Below are 26,730 nucleotides of genomic sequence, written 5' to 3' on the forward strand. Positions count from 1 at the left end.
AGGACAGCAGTGGGCCCCGAAAAAACAGCTTAGGAAAAGCTTAAAGAATAGAACCAAAAGTCTGAGGATTTCACTGAGCTTCCAGTCTGAAAGGCTCTGAAGGCATCTCTGGGAAGCAAACCCAGTCAAAAGAAAAAAACAAAAAGTCCCTATCGCACAAGACACACAGAAGGCCCAACAGATCTGTTATTTATTTTCCGGAAACAAGAGACCTGGTCAGAGCTCTTTTGACAGCATGAGGAGGACTTACTCCATATTAGACAGGTGGTCCTAATGTTATGGCTAATGCGTTGTATAATCTCCATCTCCTTATTATTGATGCTCTCTGAAATCTACAAACTCTCTGCTGCTCAAAATGAAATGACTTCATGATCTTTCTTGTGGCTGTAACATGAAACTACCCGAGTTTATGTAATGTATATTTCGGAATAAACTCTTCTATTTCAGAACAAATGATACCATTTACTTTCACCTAATTTGTTGAACAAATCAGGTAAGGTTGAGGCATGCAACTACAAGCTCCAGAATTAGATTTTTATGATGTCATTGATAAGGACTGCTTTTGATGAGCAACAATAATATCTGCTGTATAATTCACATTAGAACGATAGTATTAGTGCCAAGTTGAGCAATGATGTGGTGCATCGACTGTCAATGAAAAACTACAACAAGCATGGGCTTTACTCGCCAGTCGCAGAGTTTATTCTTTTAAATATACATAGACTTTTCCCTCCCGTGTTAAATACCCCATCACCCCTCCCTCCCGCACCATCCCTCAATCTCGTTTTTTGCTTTCTTTGTTCTACCCCTCCAAAAGAAAGCTTGTCCAAGCTGAAAAACACACTCTACTTTGTGCAGCATATTGCTTATTAAGACATTTGCGAAAACATAAATTAAAAATACTACAGCTCGTCTTTTTTTTTTTCTTTTCCCCCAATATCTGTTCCAACATTAGACTGTTCTGAACAGATTCTAAAAGGAGAGGAAAAAAAAAGAAAAAAAGAAAGAGAATACAGCACAGTGTCCCTCAGTCTGGCTACATAAATTGAACTGGATCCCCACGTTTCCATGGCATGTGTACACAGTGGTCTGTACCGTGACAGGTGAAATGGTAAAAAGAGACATTTATTCTTCATCAGAGCTCCTGAGTATGGTCAGATTGTGTCCGTGTGATTTTAGAAGACGTCCAGTCAAGTTGACTGATCCCATTACATCTTCTGATGTCACTAGTGTTTGCGTCTCTGCTCATCTCCTCTGAGAGAGGTGTTTAAGTGCTTTTCATACCTCAGTTTGGGGTGTGTATATCTTTTGTGACTTTTTATTAAAACCAGAGTTGCGGAGCTAAAATTTGGGGTCCGATGAGGCAGTTGATGCTGCAGGCAGAATGAAGGACAGTGTGATACGGCACTAGAGGAAAATTCAGGTGTTAAAGTCACAAGGCATGCATGTTAACACTGAACTCAGAGAGTCACCATCCAAAGTGTTCCTGCTGCGATGCTTGCAGAATGGTATGTGTGTGAGTCTTGTCAGTCTGTTTTGGTGTGTGTCAGCATTTGTGCATTTCTTTCCTTGTACAGATGTAGATTTTGAAAAAGTCCTGCTTTTGATTGCGTGAACGCTGGACAGCCCCAAGACTAAAATTGTTTATCTTTTGAACATTTTTCAGTTAACAGATGACAGAAGAAATGCCACATCTGCTGAATGATTTTCAATCTGTATCTAAATCTCCGACGGAGAGTTTAGGCATAAAAAAGGGGACTTTTTCAATGTGTGTACTGTGTGCTTGTGGTGTGTCTCATTAAGTCTTATGTAGTTGTGTGCCCATCATCCTTGCAGTCTGTTTGTTTCCCTGCCTCCTCTTCAGGAAGAACGGGAGGGGCTGCATTGGCATTGGGGAGCTTTAAAAGGGTCAGGCCTGGGTCACAAACGGGGGGAGTATTTAGGATTTCTTGGCACCTCGGTGAAAGATTTCAGCTCATATGGGATCCCTGTGTCCACTTCAATGGATTTTCGGGAGAATAGCAGCCGGATATCATTGTGCAAGTAGATCTTCCCAGATTTGGAACTCTGGAATCTGACAAAGTCAGACAGAGAAAGGGGGGGAAAAAAAAGTGTTAAAAGACATTTTTTCCTAATTATATCGAAGCGCAGAAAAGTACTGCAACTACACAATAGTAAGTTAAGCTTTAGAAGATATTGCCGTCTGATCTTATTGTGCTTCTCCTGAATTACACTATAGAGGCAAATGCAGCAGAATTTAAACTCAAGTATCAAATTAATAGGTATAAAAACTAAACAGGGCAAATGAAACCTCAGTCGAACCTGAGATGTATCAGGTAGCAGAGAATCTTCTTCCTGTCTAGTACTCCAGCCCCGGGAGACACCTCGCCTTTCCCCTCAACACCCTCTTCTACTGGCACCAGGAAGATGCGGTGGCGCAGGAAGGTTATGTGATTGACGGGCATGTCGCCAAAGTTGTAAGTCACCAGGAACATCTTCACCACAGTTTTGTTGGGATTAAATAAGGTCTGGGGAAATAGGCCAAATGTTACACCTCAGATACACCTTGGATTAAAATAAGAACACATTTTCTTTTTAAATTCCTGATTGAAACCACAAAATTTATGTAAAAAAAAAAAGAAAGAAATTTTCATCACTCATAGGTACATGACCCTTAGAAAAAGGAGCATCACCGTGTCAAACTACTGTTCTTATCATCTAACACACAGATGACATGTGAATCATTTTACAATCTTGTGCTTTTTCTTGAAAAGAGATGAGATGAGGACAGACTCACCACTTGAATGGTCCCTGCTTTGGGTATGCTGTATCCTTTCTTTCCAAGAGGCTCGAGGGATATCACCCCCTGTGAAAGAGGGTGAGAGACAGGTGTGGCATTGAATAAAAACCTCCTCAGTCCCAGCAAAAAAACCCCAAAAGAACTCCTGTTTTATGGCGCATCGTAGTAGCTGTGGACAGGATCAGTGAGTGAATTTATCTGTACTGAAGTGATACTTTCAGCGAGCAGCAGCAGTAGTACAGCAATATCACAGAAGCAATTTCCATTTCTGGTTTGATCCACTGATGACATCATCCACAGCTGTACAGATTATGCATGCACAACCAATTCATCATCTCAAAAAACACAAAAACAGAATTCTAAAATGAAAGCTGACTGAGTCTACAGCTATCACATCGTACCCTAGTCACAAAAGGCACCAACGCGGGGTGTCATATCATGTTAAACGCCACTTAAGAATATCGTTCACTTTTAGAAAAGTGGATAATATATTGTTTTACATCAAGTTTACGGAAGACATTGGCATATCTGTATCGTTTTCCACTCTCAGACCAAACTTCTGATGCTACATTCTCATGCTAACGTTTGTGAGCAGGCACACAAACACAGACTGACCAGGAAGGGTGAAGGTGCGCTGTGCTCTGAGATGTCATAGTATGTAACTTGCACAGGCAGGGTGACATGCTGTGGGCAGTAGGAGCCGCTTGCACCAATCTCTGCTGTGAAGCCTTCAATCTGACCTGATGGGGAGAATCGACCCTTCAGTATGGACTCCTGGGATAGGCAAAAAAAAGAAAAAGAGTGTTGTAGTCATAGTCTGGAACGGTAAAACTCAAACTCTGAAGTGAAGGGTACATTAGAGAAAAATGCCTCTTAATCTAACCAAATTAAATGTTAAAAACGTTTACAAAATATGCACCAGTTAGCCAACAGCATGGTGATATGACAGAAATATTATCCTATTTTCAAGCAAATATGCAGACCTTTCGTTTTCAAATCAGACTCAGCTAACCAGATCATTTTGCAATAACATTATCTGCAATGACAATTTGTTTTAATGCAGGAGAGTAAATATAAGTTGTGGGGAATTTTTACACCTGTGTACAACAAGCTAAAAGGAATTGAAAGAATATGCACATTTTTTTTAAGGTTAAATTATAGAATGATGCTACCATATATATGAAAATGAGTACGTTACATTCATACGTCTTAATACGTCTTAAAAAAAAAGTCTGAGCTTCACAGTGGTGCAGTGGTTTGCACTTTCATCTCACGACAACAATAGGCTGGGTCTTTTCCTGTAGAGTTTGGTACTCCCCGTTTCTGCGTGGGTTTTCTCTTAGAGCTACGGCTTCTCTCTCAACAGTTCAAATACAGCAGGGTAGGTTAATTGGTGGTTAATTTGACTGATGACTTCTTGCCTCTTGCCCAGTGTCACCGGGAACAGACTCCAGCCCGTCCCGAACCGTGACAGGATCAAACTATTATAGATAGTGGATCTTTTGATTTTAGATTGTTCAACTAAGTACAATTTAAGTTAGGCATTTTTATTTAAAAAAAAAACAAACAAAAAACTAAATGACTAAGCCCCTCAGACTTGCAGGTGTTTCTGTGCATGTCCAAAGTATTCGCTTAGCTTTGCTCCAGTATATTTCAGGATGCACGTGGGACCATAATTGTGTTACTGTATAAAAATGGCAGATAATGCTGTCTGACATAAATTCAGATTACATTAAATTGATCACAGAAAGTCTGTCCAAATGCCTTTATTAGCTGTTGATAGTGGAAAAGCAAATGATTTTTTAAAATTTAGGCTATTCTATTACATCTCTTTGGATAACTCGTGCCCCCAAAGAGAAACTGCCACCCCCTTTTAAAACTTATGCATCTGACAGCATTTTTTGCTTTTTAAAAAAAATAAAAAAGCATCAACAAAGTGTTTGTTTTCACGAAAGAAAAACAGCTTCCCTTGGCTCTGACTGGAATGTGCTTGCATCGGTCAAGGTTTTGAGTTTGCAGCAAGGTTTTCAAAAATTGCATACCTCAAAGTTGCCGAGCAGTGATCTGCTGATGGAAGACGAGGGCCAGCTGGAACGTGTGGAGCGTCCGGTGTCTGTCTGCTTACTGCTGCGCAGCTGCCGACTGAATGAGACCACAAACATACACAAGACAGACTAGTGGTTAGCGGTTGAGTTTATACAAATTTTTTCTAAACCAATATTTCACATGTCTCCGAGTGTCTGAGAATACAAGCCCAGACACAAAAACCTTTCATTTGGAATAACAGGAAACCTATTTTAACTCCCACCTCCGATCCGTGTTGAATGGACTATAATCTCATCCAGCCACATGTAAATCGACCAATGGAATTACAACCCATCTCAACTACTGAGGCAAGATTTTTGATCTCTTGATTCTATTTTAGTTATTTTTGCTTATTCTTATACAAACACTTGTGATTACATGATTAAAAATATGACATATGACTCACCTTTTCAACCGCAGCCCATTTTTTAGACGTCTCCCTGCCCTTGCGCAGTCTGTGGCAGTCTGAGAAAAAGAGAACACAAAATTGGACATGATGATTTGCTTTTGCCAGATAATACCTTACTTATCACTTATGCTGCGAAGAGAATTTGAAATCATTTCACATGCAAGAAAAAAACATCACTAAACACTCAGTAAAGAAGAACAGACAAAAGGGTGATCATTTGAGATTCCGCGGTCCTATCAGAAAAATTCTGAATTGTGGTTCCATTTTTTTAAGGTGTCCTACTTACTGAGCCCTGACTATTAGCTGTTGTATCACAAACATTCCCCATTTCCAGGCTCCCGTTCATCATAAAGGCCACCCATCGGTCAAATGGCTCCTCACCAGCCAAACCTATACTATCTCCTGGCCAACTACATGAAGCAATCCTCTCACCCATGATTACCTTATTGGTATCAACTAACACTCTGAGATCGGCTCTTCACAGAGCTTTGAGATATTTGTCAGCTTTTCGGCTTATCTTCATATACTGTCAAATCCACACGTAGCATTTTGAAATCTTATCCTCTAAATAAACGCTTATTTAATTGACTTCAACCTTTGGTAGGCTACCAACCCTGCTGTTTTTCTTTATCTCATCCTTTTCACTGCCCTGTGTCCCTAAAATGCCTTTTCTTTCTCTCTGCTCTTTCCTCTCAGATAAACTGAACACTTCTCATCCCAATGATCCCATCACAGTATGAAACCCAAGCACTGAACCCTATTGTCACCGTTAGTACACTCCCCATTCCACAAACCTGTACACTGAAAGCTTTTTCTGGCCTTCCAATGTTAAAAAAAAAAAAAAAATGGCCAACTCACTTCCAGAAACATTTTAAGCAGCATGTATGTATATGTGTGTATGAAACACAACACACATGTTGGAAAACAATGGACCCTCCCTCAATGGGTTTTATTCTGGAGTTGCTCTGCCTGTTCCAGTGCATTGTGATAATGAGCCAGCCATAACTTCATTCTTTTACTCGTTCTCTTAGTCCATGCTTTGCATCACAGGATTGTCAAGGTTAACAGATGTCTTCCCACCACTGACTGAAGTATCATTCAAAGCTCCGTGTTCAGAGTTTTGGAGACTGCCATTAATGATACATGTTTTTTTTGGTTCAAAGGCATTCAAACGTGCCCATGATGCTTTTCAAGTCACCTGGCCACTCTGTCTGGCAGTAGTTGGGGTTTCCTGAAGCTTAATTTCCTCCCTTCCACTTCTTTATGATGTAAATAACATTAGGATCATGTGAATGTCTTGGTACATCTATAATTTCAAGCTTTTCTAGTGAAGTTGGGGGGGGGGGGGGGGGGGGGGGGGGGGGCTTAACTTGCTTGAACTAAAACTTGAACAGATAACTGCATTTTTAATCACAGTAAAGACCACTGTTAAATTCTGTGTCACTTTTGACTGCAACTGATAAGTTTAACCTGTCAGATAAACTAACTTAGCATTGTAGCTATCCTACACAGCATAGCTGTCATTAGCTGTTTGCTACTGTCACAATGAATGAGTATATCAACATAACAGAAATCTTAGCAAAGGAGACCACAGTAGACTGTGGAAACTGAGACTTCTCATCAAATAATATTAAAACTGTGTACTTTTGGAAGTGAATCATCTGATTTCTGTAAGTCACAATTTATTCTGAGGTTGTTTCCATTGCATATAGTCACATTTATCCTTTATCAACAAGCCATGTTTTCAACTTCTGCCAGGCATAAAATACTTTCAGAAAGATTACTGTATGAAAATGCATCTTGATCTGGATACGAGTGAGTGCTAACCTTGGGTCGGTCCCGTGCACTGGGCAGTAGGTGGTTCCAGTATGGGGCAGCTTTAGCATCGGTGCTACGACATGAGGCTGGTCCAGAAGTTAGCAGTGACAGTCTGCTTCTCTTAGATGTGGAGGGTCCCTCATCCTCTGAGCACGACTCCCCTGCATCACTCGGGCACAGCAACCTTTTTTTGGCCGGCCAATGGCCTCCAGAAAATAGACGGTGGCCATTGCTGCTGGGAGTTTTCTCCCAGGAAGCCAGCCCATTAGAAGAGGTGGCAGCCTGGGTAGCACTTCGCACTGGTGGAGAGGATTCAAGTCCAACGTCCCATTCGGTGGCCTCCCCTGGTTCCTGCAGCTCTGTGTGGTGTGGGGGGGAGAAAGGACCTGGAGGACTGGTGGGGCTAGCAGGGTTAGGAGATTCATATGTGGATGTTTCATATAAGTGGGAGCTGGATTGGCCTCCAGATGAGCCATTACTACAACTCTCATGTCCAGGGCTACCAAGAGAGTGGGTTGGTGTGCGGCTCCCATTAGTTGAATCGACTCTGGGTGAGCTTCCAAGGCAATGACCCATGTCACAGTTATGCCCGTGCGGGTCGCACATTGGGGGGGATTTAGGTGAGAGTCGAGCAAATGCATCAGGAATGGGCCTATCGTGATTGTGCTGAGCTGGGCGTCGGGAGGGATTGTGGCTTGGGGAGAGTGGGGGAGACCTGGGTGACCGTCCACCCTCACAGTCTCTGTGCTCCAACTGCATGCAAGAGTATGGGGAACCGGGTCCATCAGGTCCAGTTGCTGAGCCCATCCCAACTCCTTGAGCTGGGGTTGGACCACAAAGCACCCCTCCCTCCAGCATATTGCTGTCTGGGGAGTCCTCTAGATGGGAGCGCTTATGAGTCAATTGAGGCTCTTCTAACCCCCTTTTAACACCCAACCGGACAGGCCTCTGTTGGGCATCAGTGTGGGATCCTGTAGAGGTAGAAAACCCCCCCATTTGGGAAAAAATGGAGAGCTGGTAGACCTTTTGGAGCCGCAACTCCTCTTGGCCAAAGTGCCTGGGCACCCCTGCTCTGACCCCAGGGTCGAGGCTCTGAGCTGAGGATGCAGAAGGAGGCAGATCCCCCTCCTGTGCTGGAAGCACCAGTGGAGCCTTTTTGTGGGCTAACTCCACGTGAATGTGCCTCATGGTTTTGCTGCTGAAGGATAAGAGTCTTAACTGACTTTTGTGCAAAGGGAGACCAAGATGTTCCAGAGGAAGGGGACTTCCTACAGATCCTGTTCTGTTGTCATCAAAGCATGTGAATCAAGAAGCTGGACCACACGCCACCTGAGAAGAACAAAATGCATTATTACTATTTAGGTCACTGGCATGACTGGTGAAAAACATAACTGGAACTCATCTCAATGAAGGCCTTTCTAAGGGACAATGATTTGAGAAAATCTAATTAGGGTCTTGGGGTTCTGATAAGTTGCTTTTGGCATCACCTTCTTTTGAATATCTTGTGCTGTGTGCATAATTACCTGTCTTCTACAGATAGAAGATAAATTGCCACAGATAAACTGTATGAATAGCATTTAGAATAGTATCAAGCAATAAAACATATCCACTCTTACAGAAAGAGTGTTAATCCACCCTCTCACTTTTGGTGCATAAGTGATGAGGACAGTCACTGGTTTGGTCCTGCCTTTTCCACTCATTTGAGAAGTATCTAGAGACTATGATCTAACAAATTTCATCATTTCATTTTATAATCTTAACAAATCTTTTCTGCTCTAACAAAATTGCACTGCCACAAAAAACAGACAGGGTATCAGTTTGGTATAATTAGAGAAACATTGCTCTTAACCTTTCCTTATTTATACATCTTAATAATGCATTGAAGACAATGACAAGATTTACATCTCACCTCTGTGCATGTCCTTGTCAGCATCTGGAAGCTGTGTCTAAACAGTGTACTAAAGGAACTCATCCATCTCCATGCCAACTGCTGCAAAATGATGCTACCATCCCAGGAAAGGTAATCAGGAAAGAGGAAGGAATCCAGAAGGAGCAGAAGTAAAGGTGGTGGGAACAAGAGCTCAACCCTGAGGAGGAATCAAATAGTTTGGGGTTTTGTCAGCAACAAAAGAATTTGAGTACAACAATTATGTGTCATATTTTATAATTCAATGCAATTGCACCATACAACACACCATTAAATTAAAACTGAAGATATTCCACTTTCAACATAGACCACATTCTTTGAAAAGCTTAGATACCCCCCCCCCTTAATATTAGAATTTACAAGCAATTGTCCAATAAATTTAAAAACAAACAAAAAAAACAAAACACAGACACAGACACACAGAGTGATCAGGATTAAATCAAGCTGCTGAAAGCCAAAACTTACCAGCAGAGGCAGAGTGTCAGTAATGCAGGAGGTTATTTAGACAAAACACCTCGGAATCCAAGTTGGTAATAATTCTGTTTATATTCCCTCTAAGATTAGCAGATGGCCAGGCACTCCCTCCTTGGTCACCTGGGTGTGAGGTTGGGCATGGTTGTGGCATCATGATTGAGTCATTCCACCCAGAATCCCTAAATACACCAAAACAAATGAAATCAGTGGTCATTACCATCTTTAAATCTCAGATAATATTTTCCTAAAAACAAAAGACAAACACTTTAAAACATTAAATAATCAGTACACTTAAAACACAGTATAGGTGCTTACGGATTTTTAATTAGACAGAAGACTCTATCATTTCCTTTAACCCTCCATCACCAAATACCACATATTCAGTACAAAAATCCAAACTCTTTGTGTTGATGTTCAAACATGGAGGAGTCACTCATGGAGGTTGCTCGGCACCACATGGTGCTAAGCCAAAAGAAACGAGACATTTTTGCCTTTTCCCAACCTACTTGGACCTGAATTTGGGAATGTTTAAGGGGGGCGAGGTGGGGTTGCAATGAGCCGTCTCCGTGGTAACCAGTAGCCCAAGGATAACTACTCCTTTGTGCTAGGCCACAAAGAGGGAGAAAGGGAAGCAGAGCTACAGAGAGGGTTTGAGAGGGTTGATGGCAGGGGGTGCTGGGGGCTGGAGCAGCATAGAAGCATCTCCATTAAACAAAAAAAAATATCTACACTCCCAACAAAAGGGTGTTCTCCATGGGAAGTGTACTGCCAGTAAAAAAATTGCAACACACTGTGATAAAGGCTTAGGTTCTGATTGACTGAAGCAGTTAGACGTTTCATCCAAGGCTTGAAATTAAAAACAGCTAATCGGACGCCAGGCTGGCTACGATTTACGTAAAGTAGCGAAATGCAGTTGAATCCCGTTTGGACCACCATTACTGAAACCAATTCAGTGATGACACAGTGATGATGCATGAAGAGAAATCCATTTACTACACAGAAGTAATGACATAATCTGAAAGACAAAGCAAGAGGAAAGGAAACTTTTGAAAAAAGGTGAAGTAATCAAAGAGTTACTCACTCATGTTCTCCACTTGACTGAAACAGTAGTGCAATTTGTCTGCATGCCCAAATTGCTACCTTTATATGTAATTATGTGAATAGCTGCCCTCTAGATGACCTGCCGCTGGTATTTGAATTATTTGGCTGACAAATGGTGTTTATACAAGTCATGTCATGAGACATGTCCTATGTCTCATGTCTTCCGCAAACAAAATTCTTCTTTCAGTCGGGACAATAAATGTCTTCAACTTCCATGACAAGACATAAAAGAGAAGACAGAAACACACTGAACTTTCATTCTTCCATATAAACAGCCCCCCAGTGTAGCTGGTGATACGTTGGCTTATCTTGAGGTGATCATGCTTTCTAACTACTGCATACAAAGAATCACAAGGACGGGGTGAAGCCTTTGTCACCTGTGATTAGTTACCCAACATATGGCCTCTTTGCAGTCACACAACACTACCTTTGGGAAAACTCAGGCTGCACAGATTTAGCACAAACACACAAGAGTCTCTCCTCGAACTGAGAACAAAACAACTTAAAGTGTGGCCCACATTAAGGTGAAATAGTTCTGATTCTTTACTATCCGAAAAGTTTAGACATTTCAGAAAAATCCCTTTCTGAAATGCATAAAACTAAAATAGCCATTGCTATTTTTTGCCATGTCAGGCATATCACCCTTTTCTTTTTTTTCTCTTGTGACTGGAATGAGTCAAATATGAGGAAGATCGCTGAAAGTTCTAAAAAAAAAAAAAAAAAAATAATGCATGGGTTACATATCAACAAAGCCAGGACATTTGCATGTCAAGAGCAGTTAGACGAGGCATTTAATATTTTTCATCGAGGTGGGGTGGTGCCAAACAAGACCTGTTAAAGTAAAACAGAAATGCTCAACTTTTGTAAGTTCAATCAGCCCACTACACGGAGGGAGGGAGAAAAGTCAGCAGGAGTATTTATAGTCACTGCCTGTGTCACGATGAGCACCCAAAGCTTCTGTTCCAGATCCCACTAGCTTGCCGACCTTATTTTGGACTTGCTAAACTGGAGGCTGGCAGAGGATGCCCAGCCCTTCTCAGGCTCGACCCAGTAGCCAGCAGCGGAGAGGGAACACCCTGGCTTCACCCCAAGAAATGCTTCAAGTTGCTGGGTGTATTACAATTCAGACTTGAGGACTCAGGAACTTCACTACTGTATCACTGAACAATGTAGGGATTTTAATACGCTCACTTACACACACAAAAAAAACCCATTATGCATTATTGAGAGGTCATGTGAAATCTCAACATGCCTGCAGCTCTGCTGAAACACACCAAATAATAACTCAAAAGGTGCCAGAGCAAGATTGGAAATGGCGAGATGACAGACGAAGGAATGGCATTCACCAAACTGAAATGAAGAGACACACAGAGACAGAAAGGAGATGGAAGATGAGGGGAATACAGAGAGCCGACAGCCCAGCCAAGGACCTTGAAGAAGGTATAATCAGAACAGAGGCACAAAGAGTTCATGGCTACAGTACATAAACCACCAAATCTGAAAAGGTTCCTAAGAAATAAATGAAGTGAACTGTGGTTGACCTACTGAGGACAACCATTTTTCAAATAATTCTGAGATAACTGCTGTATGAAACCTTATCTGCCTACTGATTTTAGTGAAAGTTAGAGCACCACCTCAGTTTTGTTTCAAGGGTTACCAATGTCATTTGCCTGTTGTGGAATCAGAATGCTGTTCAGAGGATAGCCATTAAGGAAGCTATTCAGCTGTGCAGAGGTGTGTTGAAATGTGTATATTTGTTCACAGGAATGGATAAGACAGTCTGTACAAAGGCACCGTTGTGAGTTCAAGCTAAAGGAGACTGTGGTCATGAGGTCAAAGGCCAACTGTCTTGGATCAGATGACCGAGCACATCAGGAGGCCCAGAGGTGTTTAATTTCCTCATCATGAGGAAGGTGGTGTTAGGGATGGTGATGAAAAGACGGGAGTGCACTGACTCCATCTATGCCTTCCTCTAAAAAAAAGACCTGGCCTATTTTCTGATTGTCTTACCTGAACAAAGCCATATTCAGAGTAAGCATCAACTGAATTACACTATGTGGATTATGTAGTTTAAATTGTTTGAGAATCAACATGCTTCAATCGCGCTATTACATCCTACTGGAGTTTTCACAGCATCTTGTGACACACCCTGTCTTACAATGCATGTCAAGGGCTGGCTAAGGACTTTGTGCAACTGGGGTGACGGATAGACCCAAGTAAAGCCCAGTGTTTTGAGGAATATGTATATGCTTTAGACTTTGGAAGTATAAGCATCAAATTGCCCCAGAGGGACATAATGTGAAGAAGAAGTAATGAGTGAAATTAGACTATCCTCTGTAACATGTAAGTGGCAATATGAATGGAATATATTATATGCAGCTCATGCCACAATTAGGATCGTCTTATCTCATCTAAATAAGGTTTACAGTCTGAATATTATTGTGCAAGTAAACACAGCCACTCGCTGGTAATTTGAGTTGCTTGTGGAACATCTGCATGTTAGGCTGAAACATCTGTAAAGCAGACACAACCACGCTTAACTACCTGTGGCTCCCAGTAAACTCTGAAAAAAACCGAACAGGCCAAAGTAAAACACACACTCAGAAAAAAAAGCACACAGAAACATGTTATTAGTGGAGTATGCAGATGGCTCTGACGATAAAAAAGCAAAAAAAAAAAAAAGGACAGCTTCCAGTGAAATCTATATAGGTGACAAGGGCAGAGCTCGCAGCCAGCACCAACCTGCAGAAAATAACCTGACATTTGGCCTGAGTGCATTAATCACAACACCTAAATGCCACATGCATGTGTGCACACAAAGAAACGCATCGAGACGTGCTGGTATCAAGAGCATCATCCCTTTTCCTGCTGGAGCAACTGAAAAAGCACACAACAAAACTGATTGTTTTTTTTTTTTCCGAAAGCTATTTGACAATTGCACATTCCACCTTAAAGAAACTTTATCTGGGAGGAACACAGCTGCTGTGCTTACAGCTGTCTGGAACTAAATGAGCTCACTTGCTAGCTTAGAGAGTCTTTTATTATTTTTGCTCAAATTACATTTCATAGATATGAATCTTTTATGAGATTAACTGGCAAACATTCACAGTAGTCCTTTAAAAAAAAAGTTGCCAAAAAGTATTCGGAAACACGCTGTACAAAAATGCAATGCTGCTATAAAGTTTGTTTTGGTTTGTTTTTGCACACAAAACAAAACAAAACAAAAGGGAAACGTCTCAAAGGATGTGTTTTGTGACAATCATCTCATAAAGACATTTTGAAAAGAAATGCGCTGGCTGATCAATTGTTACAGTGTTTTTGAGTTTTGATTAGGTTCATTCTCCACCCCATCATACATCCGACTTTCAGTCTATGACTAAAACGGTCATCTTGAATGAGCCTTTTGTGAACACTTTCATCTCTTGCTGCTCAGCTGCACTCTGCCCTCCTTGTGTTCTCCCTGAGTCCACCCTTCACGCACAGCCCATAACAAGAAGCCCGATAGCATCAGCATGAAGTTAGCAGCCTCCCAAAAGCCCCGATTGTCTCATCAAGTTTTAGCAGATACTAGCCTAAGCTACTCCCAGGCCTGCTCTGTGTCTGAGGGCTGATAAAAACACTCATGTGGACCTTCTCAGACAGAAAGAGTTGCTCGGTGCTGCTGCAAACAGTGAGATTACAGGAGCCTGCGTCGACAAAGGATGGGTGGAAAGACAGCTGACTGTATCTGTGAGTGTTAAACAAAGGCATAAAACAGGAAGTGGCAGAGAAAGGCAGATGGTGACAGAAGAAAGGTAAAGTTTATTGAGACTGATAAACCTCTGAGCAAGACAATGTCACACCAAACAGACACCTCTCAGGCTGGGGAGTTATGACAGTCTAAACTAAGCTGGCAGTGACATAGTTGCTGAGAATGCTGTTTGACACAGGGTCCCTTTTTGTCTCTCTCTCCCTCCCTCCGTATGCTTGCTGCCTAACTGTCTGCCTTTCATGTGGCCATTTTAGGGGACATAAAGTTATCGGAGCACAGCTGACAAAAAAAATTCTGACAGTCAGGAGTAACATTTGCACACTTGACATGAGAGCAGGAAAACTTGTCACACTCACCCTGTCAGAAAGACGCTGTTTATCTCCCTGCCTCACTCTGTCTCTCCCCTTCCTTCCTTTATTTCATCTGGTGGCTGAAAAGGTGACACCGTTGTCTTCCACTGGGTTTCTGTTTGCACTGGGCCAGGCCGCAGTCTCTCTTAACTCCCTGGTTTTGTCGTCTCACTTTGCTTCCTTCCTCCTGAACAGGTCATGGTGAAAAAGGCAAGTCAAGCTGTTCTGCCTCCCTCTGCTTGTTAGGTCAGGGTGTCCAATAGTTTGCAATTGGGCTCTCTCTCTCTCTCCTTCTCTGTATGTTTTCTTCCTGTCTACCGCCCTCCACCCTCATTCACACACATGCACAAATCAAAAACCCATCAACAACTCCCAGCCCCCATTTGTCTCGCCTGCACCCTCCTTCTCTGCTTCTCTTTCAAACCACCCCCCCCTGCCCTCATTTCCCTCTTATACACGCTATCAAAGTATCTGGAATACAAAGGCAACTTCACACGCTGTCATGCCCTCTCTCATCTCCCATTTTCTTCTTCCTCACCTTCTCCTCTATTCCTATGTCTCTCCTTTCAGCACTGTCTCGCTGTCCTACCCCTCTCTCCGAGGTGTGTTTTCTTTCTGTTGCTTTTCTCTCAGCTGATAGAGCAAGGCATGCTTTGCTCACTCAGCAGTGAAGGCATACAGGGGAAGAGAAAGGGGGGGGTGGGTGCATGGTGGCAACTGATTGGCTAGAGAAGCAGGGAGGGGGGGGTTCAGCTGTAGTTAATGAGGTCCTGATTGGCTTGGAGGAAAAGAAGGGTGGGAGATTTGGAGAGTGAAAAGCCCGCCCACCTGCTGCTGCTTGGCCTGTTCTCCAAAAGTACAAGACGGAAAGAGTACTTTCCTCAAAGTGTGTGCTCGATCCGTGTTTGCTATGAAACCGTTTCGTACACAGTGTCTACCTTGTAATACCTTCCCACAGCATGCCAGCCATAAGTGTGGCTGCACGCCTTTCTGTGTTTGTATCTGTAGAAGAAAACCACTAATAAAGAAGTCGATGGCTCGGAGATTAAAGATGCACCCATCTATACAATTCCCCCTCCCCCATTTCTTTCTGTCTTAGTCTCTCTCTCTCTCTCTCACACATATACACAAACACACACTCTGTAGCATGATATGCACACACTGCCCATAGCCTACTCAAGTACGAAAACCAGAAAAGCAGCAGCTGGAGTAGAGATAGAGAATGAGGGGCATGTGAAAAAGTTTTATCAGTAGAGCACCAGGAGCAGCCCTCAGCTGTGTGCGCGTGGTTGTGTGAGTATTTTGGCATCTGTGAGCTAATAAGGAACAGCATGTTGACTGTGCAATAACTATTTCAGGGTGGTGTGGTTAAAGTACACACTGTGCAAGAAAGTGCATCATACATTGTGTACCTCAAGCTTAAACACACAGTGGGTGGAGATTGCGCAAGTTAAAGCACTGCACACAAAACATCCTTGAAGCTGTCAAGCACACTGTTTAGCACACTACTTTGCCCTGTTCTCTTGTTCCAGACACAAAACACCAACAGGCTGCATTATTTTTATCTTGGAAGCAAGGGTTTACTTGTTATCTGATGTGTGCTGGTTGAGACATGCCAGACAAGACGAAAGAAAGCTCTCCGTCTCTTTGTGTGTCCGTCACTGTCTGTCACTGTCTGTCACTGTCTTGCTATGACTCCTGATCTACATCTGCCCCCTGATCTGATCCAAACTGTGACATGCTGCGACTGTTTCTGACATGACCGAAATGTCACTCTTGCATAGTCTACTTGTTCAGTATACTGTCCCTGTTACACAAAGGGAAGTAGACGTTTTGTTTTTTTATTAGTTTCTACTTTAGCATATCAAATGTTATATATTTTAGAGTGTAAAGAGTCTGGAAATGATTAACAACATTACTCAAATGACTATATGACAATCATAAAACTCATACAAATAGTAACATATATGTGCTGGATTTGCATTTGCAGCCACCTGCAGCCTATACAATATTGTCAACCAATGAATAATCTTCATCTTTAATTCCATAGCCCAGCATTGAGCAGTTTAAAACTCCAACACATAAACGTATAGTCATAAACATATGAACAATCCAAACATAAAGTTGTACAGTTTTAAAAGAAAAAAATTGGCATTTTGGCTTGAGAATCTACATATAATGATCAACTTTCAGTGACTATCTGACTCCTTGTCCAGCTCCGTATGTACACGCTCACAGATGGATTCAGTGAGCCTGCTCTTTAAAGTGTGAGTGTCGTGAACCATATAGGTGAGCAGCAAAGAGGTTGAAAAACAAGACACGTCCTCAGCTACGTACCTCCAAATATAGAGATGTGGGGAAAAAGGAGAGAGGGGAGGGAGGAGGAACCAAGACAGAAAGAGCAAATGAGTGAATACTAAAACGAGACAAAGTTCTTGTTGCCAAATAGGCTCAACTTCTGCTTCTGAGAGCAAACCTCGTTGAAAACCTTCTCAATAACAGGGGTTTTATGTTCCTAAGCTGGGCTGTATGCGAGATCCTGTGATTCAGCATACATGAACGCACGAACTCTTGCAAACCTCTGTTCCTTTAAGAGCTGATTTGGTTTCCATGTTTGGGGAAAAAAGGGCGTGTTTTCTCTATGAAGACCCTCCCCCATTCAAGGGTACTGTGGGTGCAGCTGAGGAGAAAGATGCATTGAAAAAACAGCACACTCACTCACATTCCATTAAACACTCACACTGACTCTATCCTGACTTGACCACACAATAGTGTTTGTTTTGATGTTTAGAGGACAATGTCAGAGTTGGATTTTTTTTTTTTTTTCGCTTTGGCATTTGAGATGCTGTCGAACACATGCCCTGTTTTTATAGGCCTCTCAACAGCAACTCCGTTCAGGGGCGTTCACCCAACTTCCTCAACTGACAGCATTCAACCAGCCCAAAGCCAACATCGAAATCCAAATCCGTCTGTTACACTTCTGACAGACAAGTTTTGAAACAAGGTCTAAATCCTACACTTTCTTGGAGAGGAAAAGAACAAAAACAGTGTACGAGTGGAGGTGATGTGAGGGTGGGAATGACTTATCTATTTCAGATGGGTGTATCTGCACCACATGGAGCATTCTTTCAGTATGCATAGACTCCTGCATATATTGGTGTCTATTAGCCTGAAACTTTCAACGCTAATATTTACAGTGAATTACCATTTGAATTTGATGATGCAATGTGTCAGGTTTTACTGCAACATATCAATGAATGTGCATGCTGTAATATGGTTACAATATTGTATTTTGATTTTCTATTTTCAATCATTGTACTAAGGCACAGAGTGATGTCCTTTCTATTTTAAAACATTTCCTTATTTCTCTACAGAAAGTTAGGGGGGTAGCTTTCTTTTTACAATAAGATAGGACCTCGGAATGATTCCCAGACAGACTGAGTGCTATGATCCAAAACTTGATCATCATCAGATAGCATGACATGCAGCCAGTTTTCCACCTCTAGTGGTTTCTATATATTTACATTTGTAGAGCAGCGTAACGAACTGGGCGGTGAGGTGAGGTGAACTCTCTCTTGAAGGGCGTGTTTGACCAGCTGTGCGTTAAAGAAATCTGCACTCCAAAGTCAAAAGAGACTTCCTTATTAAAGTGTAAAAATAGCTTTAGTGCCAATAGAAAGACATTGTGTGTATGTGGGTGTGTTTGTACTTTTTCACCATTTCATTCCAGAAAATCAGATATTCATATGACCGATAAATGTTTAATGCTTTGATTGTACAATTCTAAACTCTGTTTGACTTCGAAACAGAAGCTGCAGTGAAAGTATGAATAGAATGTTTGTGTCTATGCCTTCCTTACTTTTCAAATGTTTCATGGCATTTTCTCATTTCCTTGAAGCAATAAAAAACAGAATCAGTACTTTTTTCACAAACGGTTGGGATGACACTTTATGGCAAAAGTATGACATTTTGAAAAAGTAATGTCCTAACGCATACTTTCTTTTAGCATTGCACACCTAAATCAAATTTAAAGAGATGATTTAGGTGGTTCACTTCTAATCTTTGTTTAGTCAGTGAAAAATGTGCTCTACTAAATGGTAGAGCAGGAAGCATTGGTGCTCATTTCCTTAGCAACTGGAGAATTTAAACATAAATCATAGATTGTTTGATTGGACCTAAATATTATGTACCTGAGCATTTAATGGACTCCCATATGACATGCAGAGGCTCAAAATAGCTGACAGTGGTTTCCAACAAGTTGCTGCTTTTAAGTGACCATCAGCAGAATTATCCCAGTACATCAGTTTACAAGACTGGGGGCTCAACAGTAACGGAGCCATGAGAAGTCCCACTCAACAGAGACAAGAACTGTGTCATGTCCATTTTTATTTTCCAATTTAAGAATTCATCTTTCCTTTCTTTCTTTCTTTCTTCTCATTCTCTAGCTCCAATGGTTTCAGGCATTGCAAAAACCTAGCATTGCATTGTTACACAATGTGTAATATGACTAATAATTTAGCAGCTGATCCTTTGACTTTTGGTTCTGTTTTGTGTCCAGTTTTTATACCTTGGTTTTAAAACATCACTTTTGTGTGTGTGTGTGTGTGTGTGTGTTGCAACATTGGACATACCTCACTTAATAACTCGATTCCCCACCCGATAATGTAAGGACACAGACAGTGGGCCTGTTACAAGACCAAATTAAGCTGTAACTGTGGCTCGACTTATCTGTGCATGTAACTGAAGAAAAGTTTTTTGAACGTGCAAGTAGGCCCTTAAAGTTCAGTGTAAATTTGTTGATTCCAGTCCTCTTTTCTACATCAATCATTTTTATTTTTCGTCTTTTCCAGTATGCTTGTTTGACTACTGAGTCACATCTACCACTGGTAATATGTGACCTATGTGACCGATTCACACAAGAAAAAGTAGAGACACAGAGGGCAGTAGGAGGAACTCCAGAGATGAGAAGGAGTGTGGCATGCTGAGTCTTGGTGACAGGCTGGGCCAGCGCAGAGGAATGTTCCAGAGAAATATATTGCCTATTCATGGAGGACAGGAAATAAAGCTCCCTCTCACTCCTCCAATCCTCTTTTTCCTCTCACGCTGAATTCAGACGCATGTCTTTTCACCCATCTCTTCTTTTACCTCACACTGTCTGCAAGTGTTTCTTTCTCTTCTCCCTCTTCTAGGCCTTTGACTACTACTTGGTGTATGCTACTTGGTGTGTACCTTTTTATGATATATTTATAGTAACAAGTAATAAAAGTAATGTATAGAAATAAAGTAATTTTCCCTTTTTTTCCCTTTCATGCTTGGAAAACTCATAGCATGGCAGTAATGACCTACTTTGACTAACAGCCACTGAATATAGTCCAGTCTATCATCTGGGGAGTGAAAGGAAAAAAAAGTACTAATATCTAACCAGCCCACTGTCACTATTCAACCAGCCAGTCTGACTGATGATTGATTACTGAGCAAAGCAGATGGTAGAAAGGATTACCAACCAAAGTGGATGCTCAAGAAGATTACGATAACAGTGAGAGGTCTTTCACACCTATATCAGTTGGACAAATGTCATCAAAATTCAAAACAGAGGAAAATTAGGTCCCAAAGTGCAACATTTTCACAATAACTTTAAGGACAAGTGTTAAATTAAATGGCGTAAGCGTATGTGTTTGGGCACTAATATGTAGAATCTCTCATCCACTTCAGTCTGGGGGGGTTTCAAAGTAAAGGTCAAAGAGAGGTCTGATCAGAGTTACTCCCGAGGTCAATCCGACACACACACACACACACACACACACACACACACACACACACACACACACACACACACACACACACACACACAAACAAGCTTGCACAAACACGGTTAACGGATTACGCTGACTTCCATTCATTGTGGACAACCCAACTAATTTATGTTTAACCCATAAGTCAGTTTAAATGTTACAATTAACTATAGGCAGGAACTAAAATGATTTTTTTCCTCAATGTGACAGCACTGTGGTTGCCTTCAGGATGCATAAGAAGGTTTATATTTAAAACTTAAAGGGTCCTAATGATGTCACAAAAGCAGGTTCATCCACACAAAGACATTTATCCGTCATATTCTTGCGCCATTTCCTCATATTTCCCATTTCTGTCTGCGTCAAGCCCGACTGCATGTTTCCATGTCCACTGTTACATCAAGCCACAGACAGAAGGGAGACATACCATTACACATGAACACTGCAGAAATTTGCATACAAATTAAGATACAGAACAGCCTCTGTGATGCTCCAAGACTCCACATGCTTCTGAAGGCCTACTTAACAGATTCAAACATACACGTAAAGCTATGTGCTCTTTGAAACTGGACCTGTATACCACCCACTTAAAAACTCTTTGGAAACTCGTGAAACATACAAAAAATGTTTCAACAGCAGGAAATACCCCACTGTGTTCCCATCAGAGAAAACCACATCTGCAAGATGGAGATGGGAATATAAACCGCACGGGCAGAGAACAAGACAAATAACATCGTCACCGAGAGCAATGGACAGGAGGAGCGAAATGAAAACGAACGGTATAGGAGCCGAGAGTGAACTGGCCATAGTTTGATAAGCTCTGTGCTGACCTATATAATGCAGAGATATATATGACTTCCAACAATTACTCATTATTAATGCTGGTGCTTTTTTTTTGGAAGCCAAGAATACATTCATGTTTTGTTCAAAGCGACCTAAAATGAATGAGTTTGAACCTAGCACTAGTTATATCTCCTCCAAAAATGTGTGCACATTGCATTTACAGTAAACATGACTTGAAGTTTTTTTTCAGTGCATCAGTACCTGTGCTTAAGGATTGTTTTTTTTTTTAAAAAGACAAGAGCAAGCACAAGACATAAGATGTTTATAAAATGTGGCTCTTAGCCTGCAGAGGAAGCTGAGCAGGGACAAAAATCAAGAGAAAAACCTTGACCGAGTCCTCAGAATAATGGCTAAAATGTCCAGATGGTCACTCATGACCTCGCCCCAGAAAGCCTTCAAAAGCCAGCCTTTTCTGTTTTTTTTTTTTTTTTTTAAATAAAATGCTTTCCCTCCATCATTTCATTCTCATAGAGGACGATCCAGAAGTGTGCAAGTTACAGCTATGAAAGAAGCTGGTCAATTTTTTTTAAGCAGCCCAATATTCGCAGATTTTGGATCTCTTCGAGCATAAATTTCAGGCCCATTTGGGTGTTTTAGGCTGAAACGTTGCAGAGTTCTGATGGTAGACACGGGAGCAGTAACAAGGAAGGAGTTGTAGTGGACTAAGCAGGAAATTAGATTAAAAACAAGGCAACCTACCTCTATCGTCAGAAGATTAAAAATCCTCCTGACGTTGGAGAAAGGTAATCAACAAGTACTTCAATGTCATGCAGGATCCCATCCAGGAAAACATGAGGTTGCCATGTCTCTTATGAGCCAGGCTGACACCACCACAGAGATGTCAATGGTGATGAACAGGTCAAAGGAATGGGACTCTTTTCTCTGAGGGGAAAGAAACTCAGGCTTGTCGGGGTTTCCGTGTCTTGAGATTTTCCAGGCAATGTCAGACTAATGTCTCACGGCAGCACACAACAATGTTCAAAGCTAATGGCTCATCCCATTTGTTTACTTTGTGACTCCTTGCCCCCTCTCCTTTCTCCTCTGTCCTTCTGCCTGTGACCAGGAAACCATCCTCACCCAAATATTTTGAAAGATGAGTCATTTCCTAAAATGTATACTGAAGGAAAGAGGAGCAAGGAGAGAGGAGGCTTGCTGTAGGACGTATGACGGAGGATGCACCTGTGTGCCCTTTGTGAAAGTCTTTTCAGTATGTGTGACATCTGAGGGAGGCATGACACGATAATCTCACATTATGAATTCAATTCCAAGTAAATATACAGTTTGTCACAAAAATATTTCAAACTAAAAAGCTGGAAATATAACAGCTACAGATAACTGGATACCAAAGCACTTTGCTTCTCTGGGTGTAACGCCAAACCATGTTGATTAATTCAGCAGCTGCTATGGTCTCCTTGGCATCCTCTTCTGTCTCTCCTGGCTTCTGCTGTCAGATGATTCAAACCTTTAATTCAAATTAAAGGCAAGAGGGCCTCTCCAATAGATGAAGGCATTTAACACTAAACAAAGTTTAACCCTAACCCTCCGACTCAAGGGAAGAAAAGTCTCTTCAAAGATGTAATGATCATTTCCTCTAAGCTTTAAGATTTTTTTTTAAAATCAAATTCATGATATATATCAATCAACTCACTGCTATTTATTCTAAATATTATCCACTATTTCCCAGATCAATCAGAGGCAACATTTTAAAAATGACAATCCAACCTGGCTGAAGTGTTGTGATCAGAGATGATAATGCATCTTTACAGCCTGTTTGAGTCAGTTAGAACAGACTTTTAAAGTAGGAACTTGAAATATAAAACAACAGAATCACATGCTTATACGTATAATGGAGAACAGGTGACTGCCTCATTATTTTGAGGTTTTTTTTATTTTTATAATGTATTGGTTCCAACTGTCATCAGATCGTTTAAAAGCACTGAAACAATCAATGTCACTTATTCTCAACCATTCTTGAATTCAATAGTGTTCCCCTCACTTCCTGATACATACATTAATAGAGTAAGTGCAGTAAGATAGCACTGGAGGAACATAGTTATAAAGATGGGATACTGCAGACCTGACAGCGAAATTACTACTTCCTCTTGTTAAAACAGTTTGACCTTTATTGGTAAGCCAGAAGCTAGGTTTAGTTTAAATGTTTGGATAAGGTGGAACTTCTCAAAGTTATGTATGTGCTATTTTGAATAGAAGCTCTGAGGAATTAGCTGATTTTAAGAGAGACTTTTACAAGAAAGATTTCAAACACGCATTTGAAAAGTAGGAAAAAAAAAAAAGAAAAAGAAAATCGGTATAAGGTATTTATGTTTTCTTAAAACAAGAGACATTGGTCTGTCAGTTGACTAGTCCACACCAGTTCTGGGTGATAGTTAAAAGCTATAAATCAAATTTACAGTGACATTCCAATGCTGGTGAGACCGTATTTGTTTGTTCATTCGCGGAATCTGTAAACATAATCCTTGAATGTGATTTAAATTTTTTTCTAAATTCAAGAGATGTGATTTAGATACACGCTTGCACACAAAAGCAGTCCCACGCACACACATTAGAAATCAATATGGCCCCAAAGCAGTGTTGAGTACTGGATCTAACCCACATAATCATTTGTAATCTCTGACATCAAATCCTGCGGACACACACTGGAGAACCGACAACAAGCCCTCATCGGCCTAAAGCATTTAATAGCCACCACCACTTACATCCCATACGAAGTAATGTCAGATATGGATGCTACAGAAGAGTTTGCAACTATAAACATCAATAACTCACTTTGGTACATTCAATTCGTAGAAAGACAGGCTGAATACTCAAAGGAACATAATATGAATTGTGTCCCTTAACGTACAGTGTCACAGATTATCAGATGACCGAGCCATGAATACAACTGTAAAACTGTAGCTGTCTTGCAGGCGAGGTACTGTGTACATTTGCAGGCTACTGCTTTAAAGAAGCTGTAACACTGCTTGTCTGGACCTAATCTATTCAGACAGAATTAGGAGAAACTGGGCTCCAATAGAATTACCAGCCTCAAGTTAGTGTCATGTTAACTATATTACATTCATCCCTTACAAAGCCTAACTAGACACTTGTGGTTCCATATATTAAGATGAGAAAATACAAACCAGTCATGACCACTGTCTTACATTATTCAATGTACTCAACTTGGTAGTATGCATAGAGCATAAAATTGCTAAAGAAGTCTCACAACCAGCGTTGCAGCATTTGATCTAGCTTTCATTCCATCTCTTTTGAAATGAGAAGATTTCCCTAAATTTCTCTGTTCTACCTAAACAGACCCCATTCATCAATAATCTTCTTTCCAGGCATGTTTCAGCATTTGGGAACTTAAGTCGAGGTGTTTGTTGCATGGGACAAGCCCAGACCCGGGCCTGCTGAACAACATGCACATCGCCTTTAGGGCTGGTTACAGCAAAGAGCCATATGACGTCACACTCAGCTGAGGACAAAGCCCACTGCTTTCTCCCAGACAGAGAGGTGGGGGGTGGCTCTAAGAGAACAGCGTGGACTTTGCTGCAGCAATGTGGCTACATGTGTGTGCACAGACCTCCGGGTTACATACATGTGAGGCAGCTGCAGAATACCTATATGCATGCATGCTATATGACTGATACAGTGCGAGAGTGCAAACATGTGTGCATTACATGCCAATGCCATCAAGCCATGCTTATCAGGACAATGGGAGACATTGCACATGAGCATTATAACAATGCAATAAAAGGCTATCAATTTATAGATTTTACAAATATTGCAACACGATTGCAGTGCAAGCATCAGTGCCCTCTTCACTGCATGATGCAATTCAACTCCCAAGTGCAATCCAAGGGAACAATACACCCACTGCACACAATGCTATCCTCTCTCCTCTGTAAGCTTCACAGTGATCATCATCACTCCACCTCTGAGGCTAAGTCATAATCTCACAGATATATGCCACTGCTGATTGATCCCTCTTTATAGCACAGCCCATAGATGCACAATGATTGTGCAGTTAAATGGAAATGAAATGTTCACACGTGCATTTTCATGCCACATACACACAGACGTCTATCCATCATGGGTAATTAAAACACTGGGATTTCTATCACTTCGTCTCTACCCAACCCACACTGCATGCACACACATAAAGAAAGTGTGAGGAAAGCAGACAAAGCAAGGGAACGCCCCCTAAATCCTGCAAGCTACTGTCAGGTCATCAGCTGGCTCGGGCCGGATTCCAGGCATTTTTCTGCCCACATTCACAATCATGAACATGATGACTTTGAATCGTCAATCAAATAGATCGTTTCAAAATAACTTGTTAAATACCTTGACCTTTAGTGTAATTGGTGTAGAGATATACTTACAAGTTCACACAGTGCAGAAGATTCAAAAGACAACGAGATGGTAAAATCGTAAGATTCTTTAAGTTACTCACCTCACAAATTAGGTGTTTCAGACACAGCCAGGTACTCAGAACTAACGCGTCCCTGTCGCCTGGGAGTTTGGCCTTTTTGCTATCTTTGTCGTGTTTACTGGTACGTAGACGGTTTCCAGGTAGCTAACGCAAATAGAGTGCGAAGCCAGACGTCGTTAGACACATTTGGGGTTTACGTGATGGGCGAAAAGCTCGGTCGACTTCAGTTTCGTCCTCCCATTTTGTCCTGCCACATAGCTCTCTTACTGGCCGACTAAGCTACGTCCCTTCCTCTATCTCTCTTTTTTGTGCTCGCAGCTGTTTTCGTTGTTACAACCTTTGCCTGAATTTCGCCCTCTGTCGCTTTAAGGGGATATTTCCGGGGTTTGCTGAAAACTATGTGGAAGGCGGGACTTAACATCCAGCTGGGCGCCTGTCATTTAAACGATTGGCTGTTCCCATTCCCTCTAACCAATCAGCACTCAGAGATTGTGTCTACTTTAAAACATGCAGATGTATTCAAAAACTTGCGCCTGTGATAGGTCTGTGGATTACCTCAAATTCCACCCAGTACACGTGCTTTTTGTCCCCTCCCAGTATTTAGTGCCAGGGTTGCCTTTTGTGCTAAAACCCCGGCAGTCACTATTCCCTTTAAATTTTAAGAGGAAACTATGTGAAAGGACAATAAAATGCTCAACTGACAACCAATCCGCAGTGAAAACAAATTACATTTTTTGACACAGACTATAGTTAAATGTACAAAGATTCGCAGCTTACTCTTCTGACTATATCGTAATCCCCCTTTTTCCCCCTACCATTTGTACTGAATCAGCGAAAGCCATGTCACAGAGCTAAGAATAGATCAGCTAAACGTTGTATCCTCACACTGCAGCTGCACTGACTCCACGCCCATCTACCCACAGCACACTGGGGCTTTATTATACTCTGCTA

The 26,730-nt window shown here is 41.5% G+C and overlaps 1 protein-coding gene across 2 annotated transcripts; it reads right to left on the minus strand.

The window, feature by feature from the left end:
• Positions 1–737: 737 nt before the first annotated feature.
• On the minus strand, positions 738–26,254 carry atosb (atos homolog b). Of its 2 annotated transcripts, none has more exons than XM_075467498.1 (10): positions 25,801–26,254; positions 9,505–9,692; positions 9,022–9,199; positions 7,122–8,441; positions 5,292–5,350; positions 4,843–4,942; positions 3,416–3,574; positions 2,798–2,866; positions 2,323–2,528; positions 738–2,074 (listed from the first exon to the last, which is right to left on the minus strand). In XM_075467498.1, the coding sequence occupies exons 4-10, from the start codon at positions 8,298–8,300 to the stop codon at positions 1,921–1,923; spliced, it is 1,926 nt and encodes a 641-aa protein (XP_075323613.1). In that variant the 5' UTR covers positions 8,301–8,441; positions 9,022–9,199; positions 9,505–9,692; positions 25,801–26,254; the 3' UTR covers positions 738–1,920. The 2 variants fall into 2 exon arrangements, with proteins under 2 accessions (XP_075323613.1, XP_075323612.1); XM_075467497.1 differs by lacking the exon at positions 25,801–26,254 and adding an exon at positions 14,722–15,378.
• Between the last annotated feature and the right edge of the window lie 476 nt (positions 26,255–26,730).

Source organism: Odontesthes bonariensis, chromosome 6, assembly GCF_027942865.1.
Source record: "Odontesthes bonariensis isolate fOdoBon6 chromosome 6, fOdoBon6.hap1, whole genome shotgun sequence".
In the NCBI taxonomy this organism is placed as follows: Eukaryota; Metazoa; Chordata; class Actinopteri; order Atheriniformes; family Atherinopsidae; genus Odontesthes; species Odontesthes bonariensis.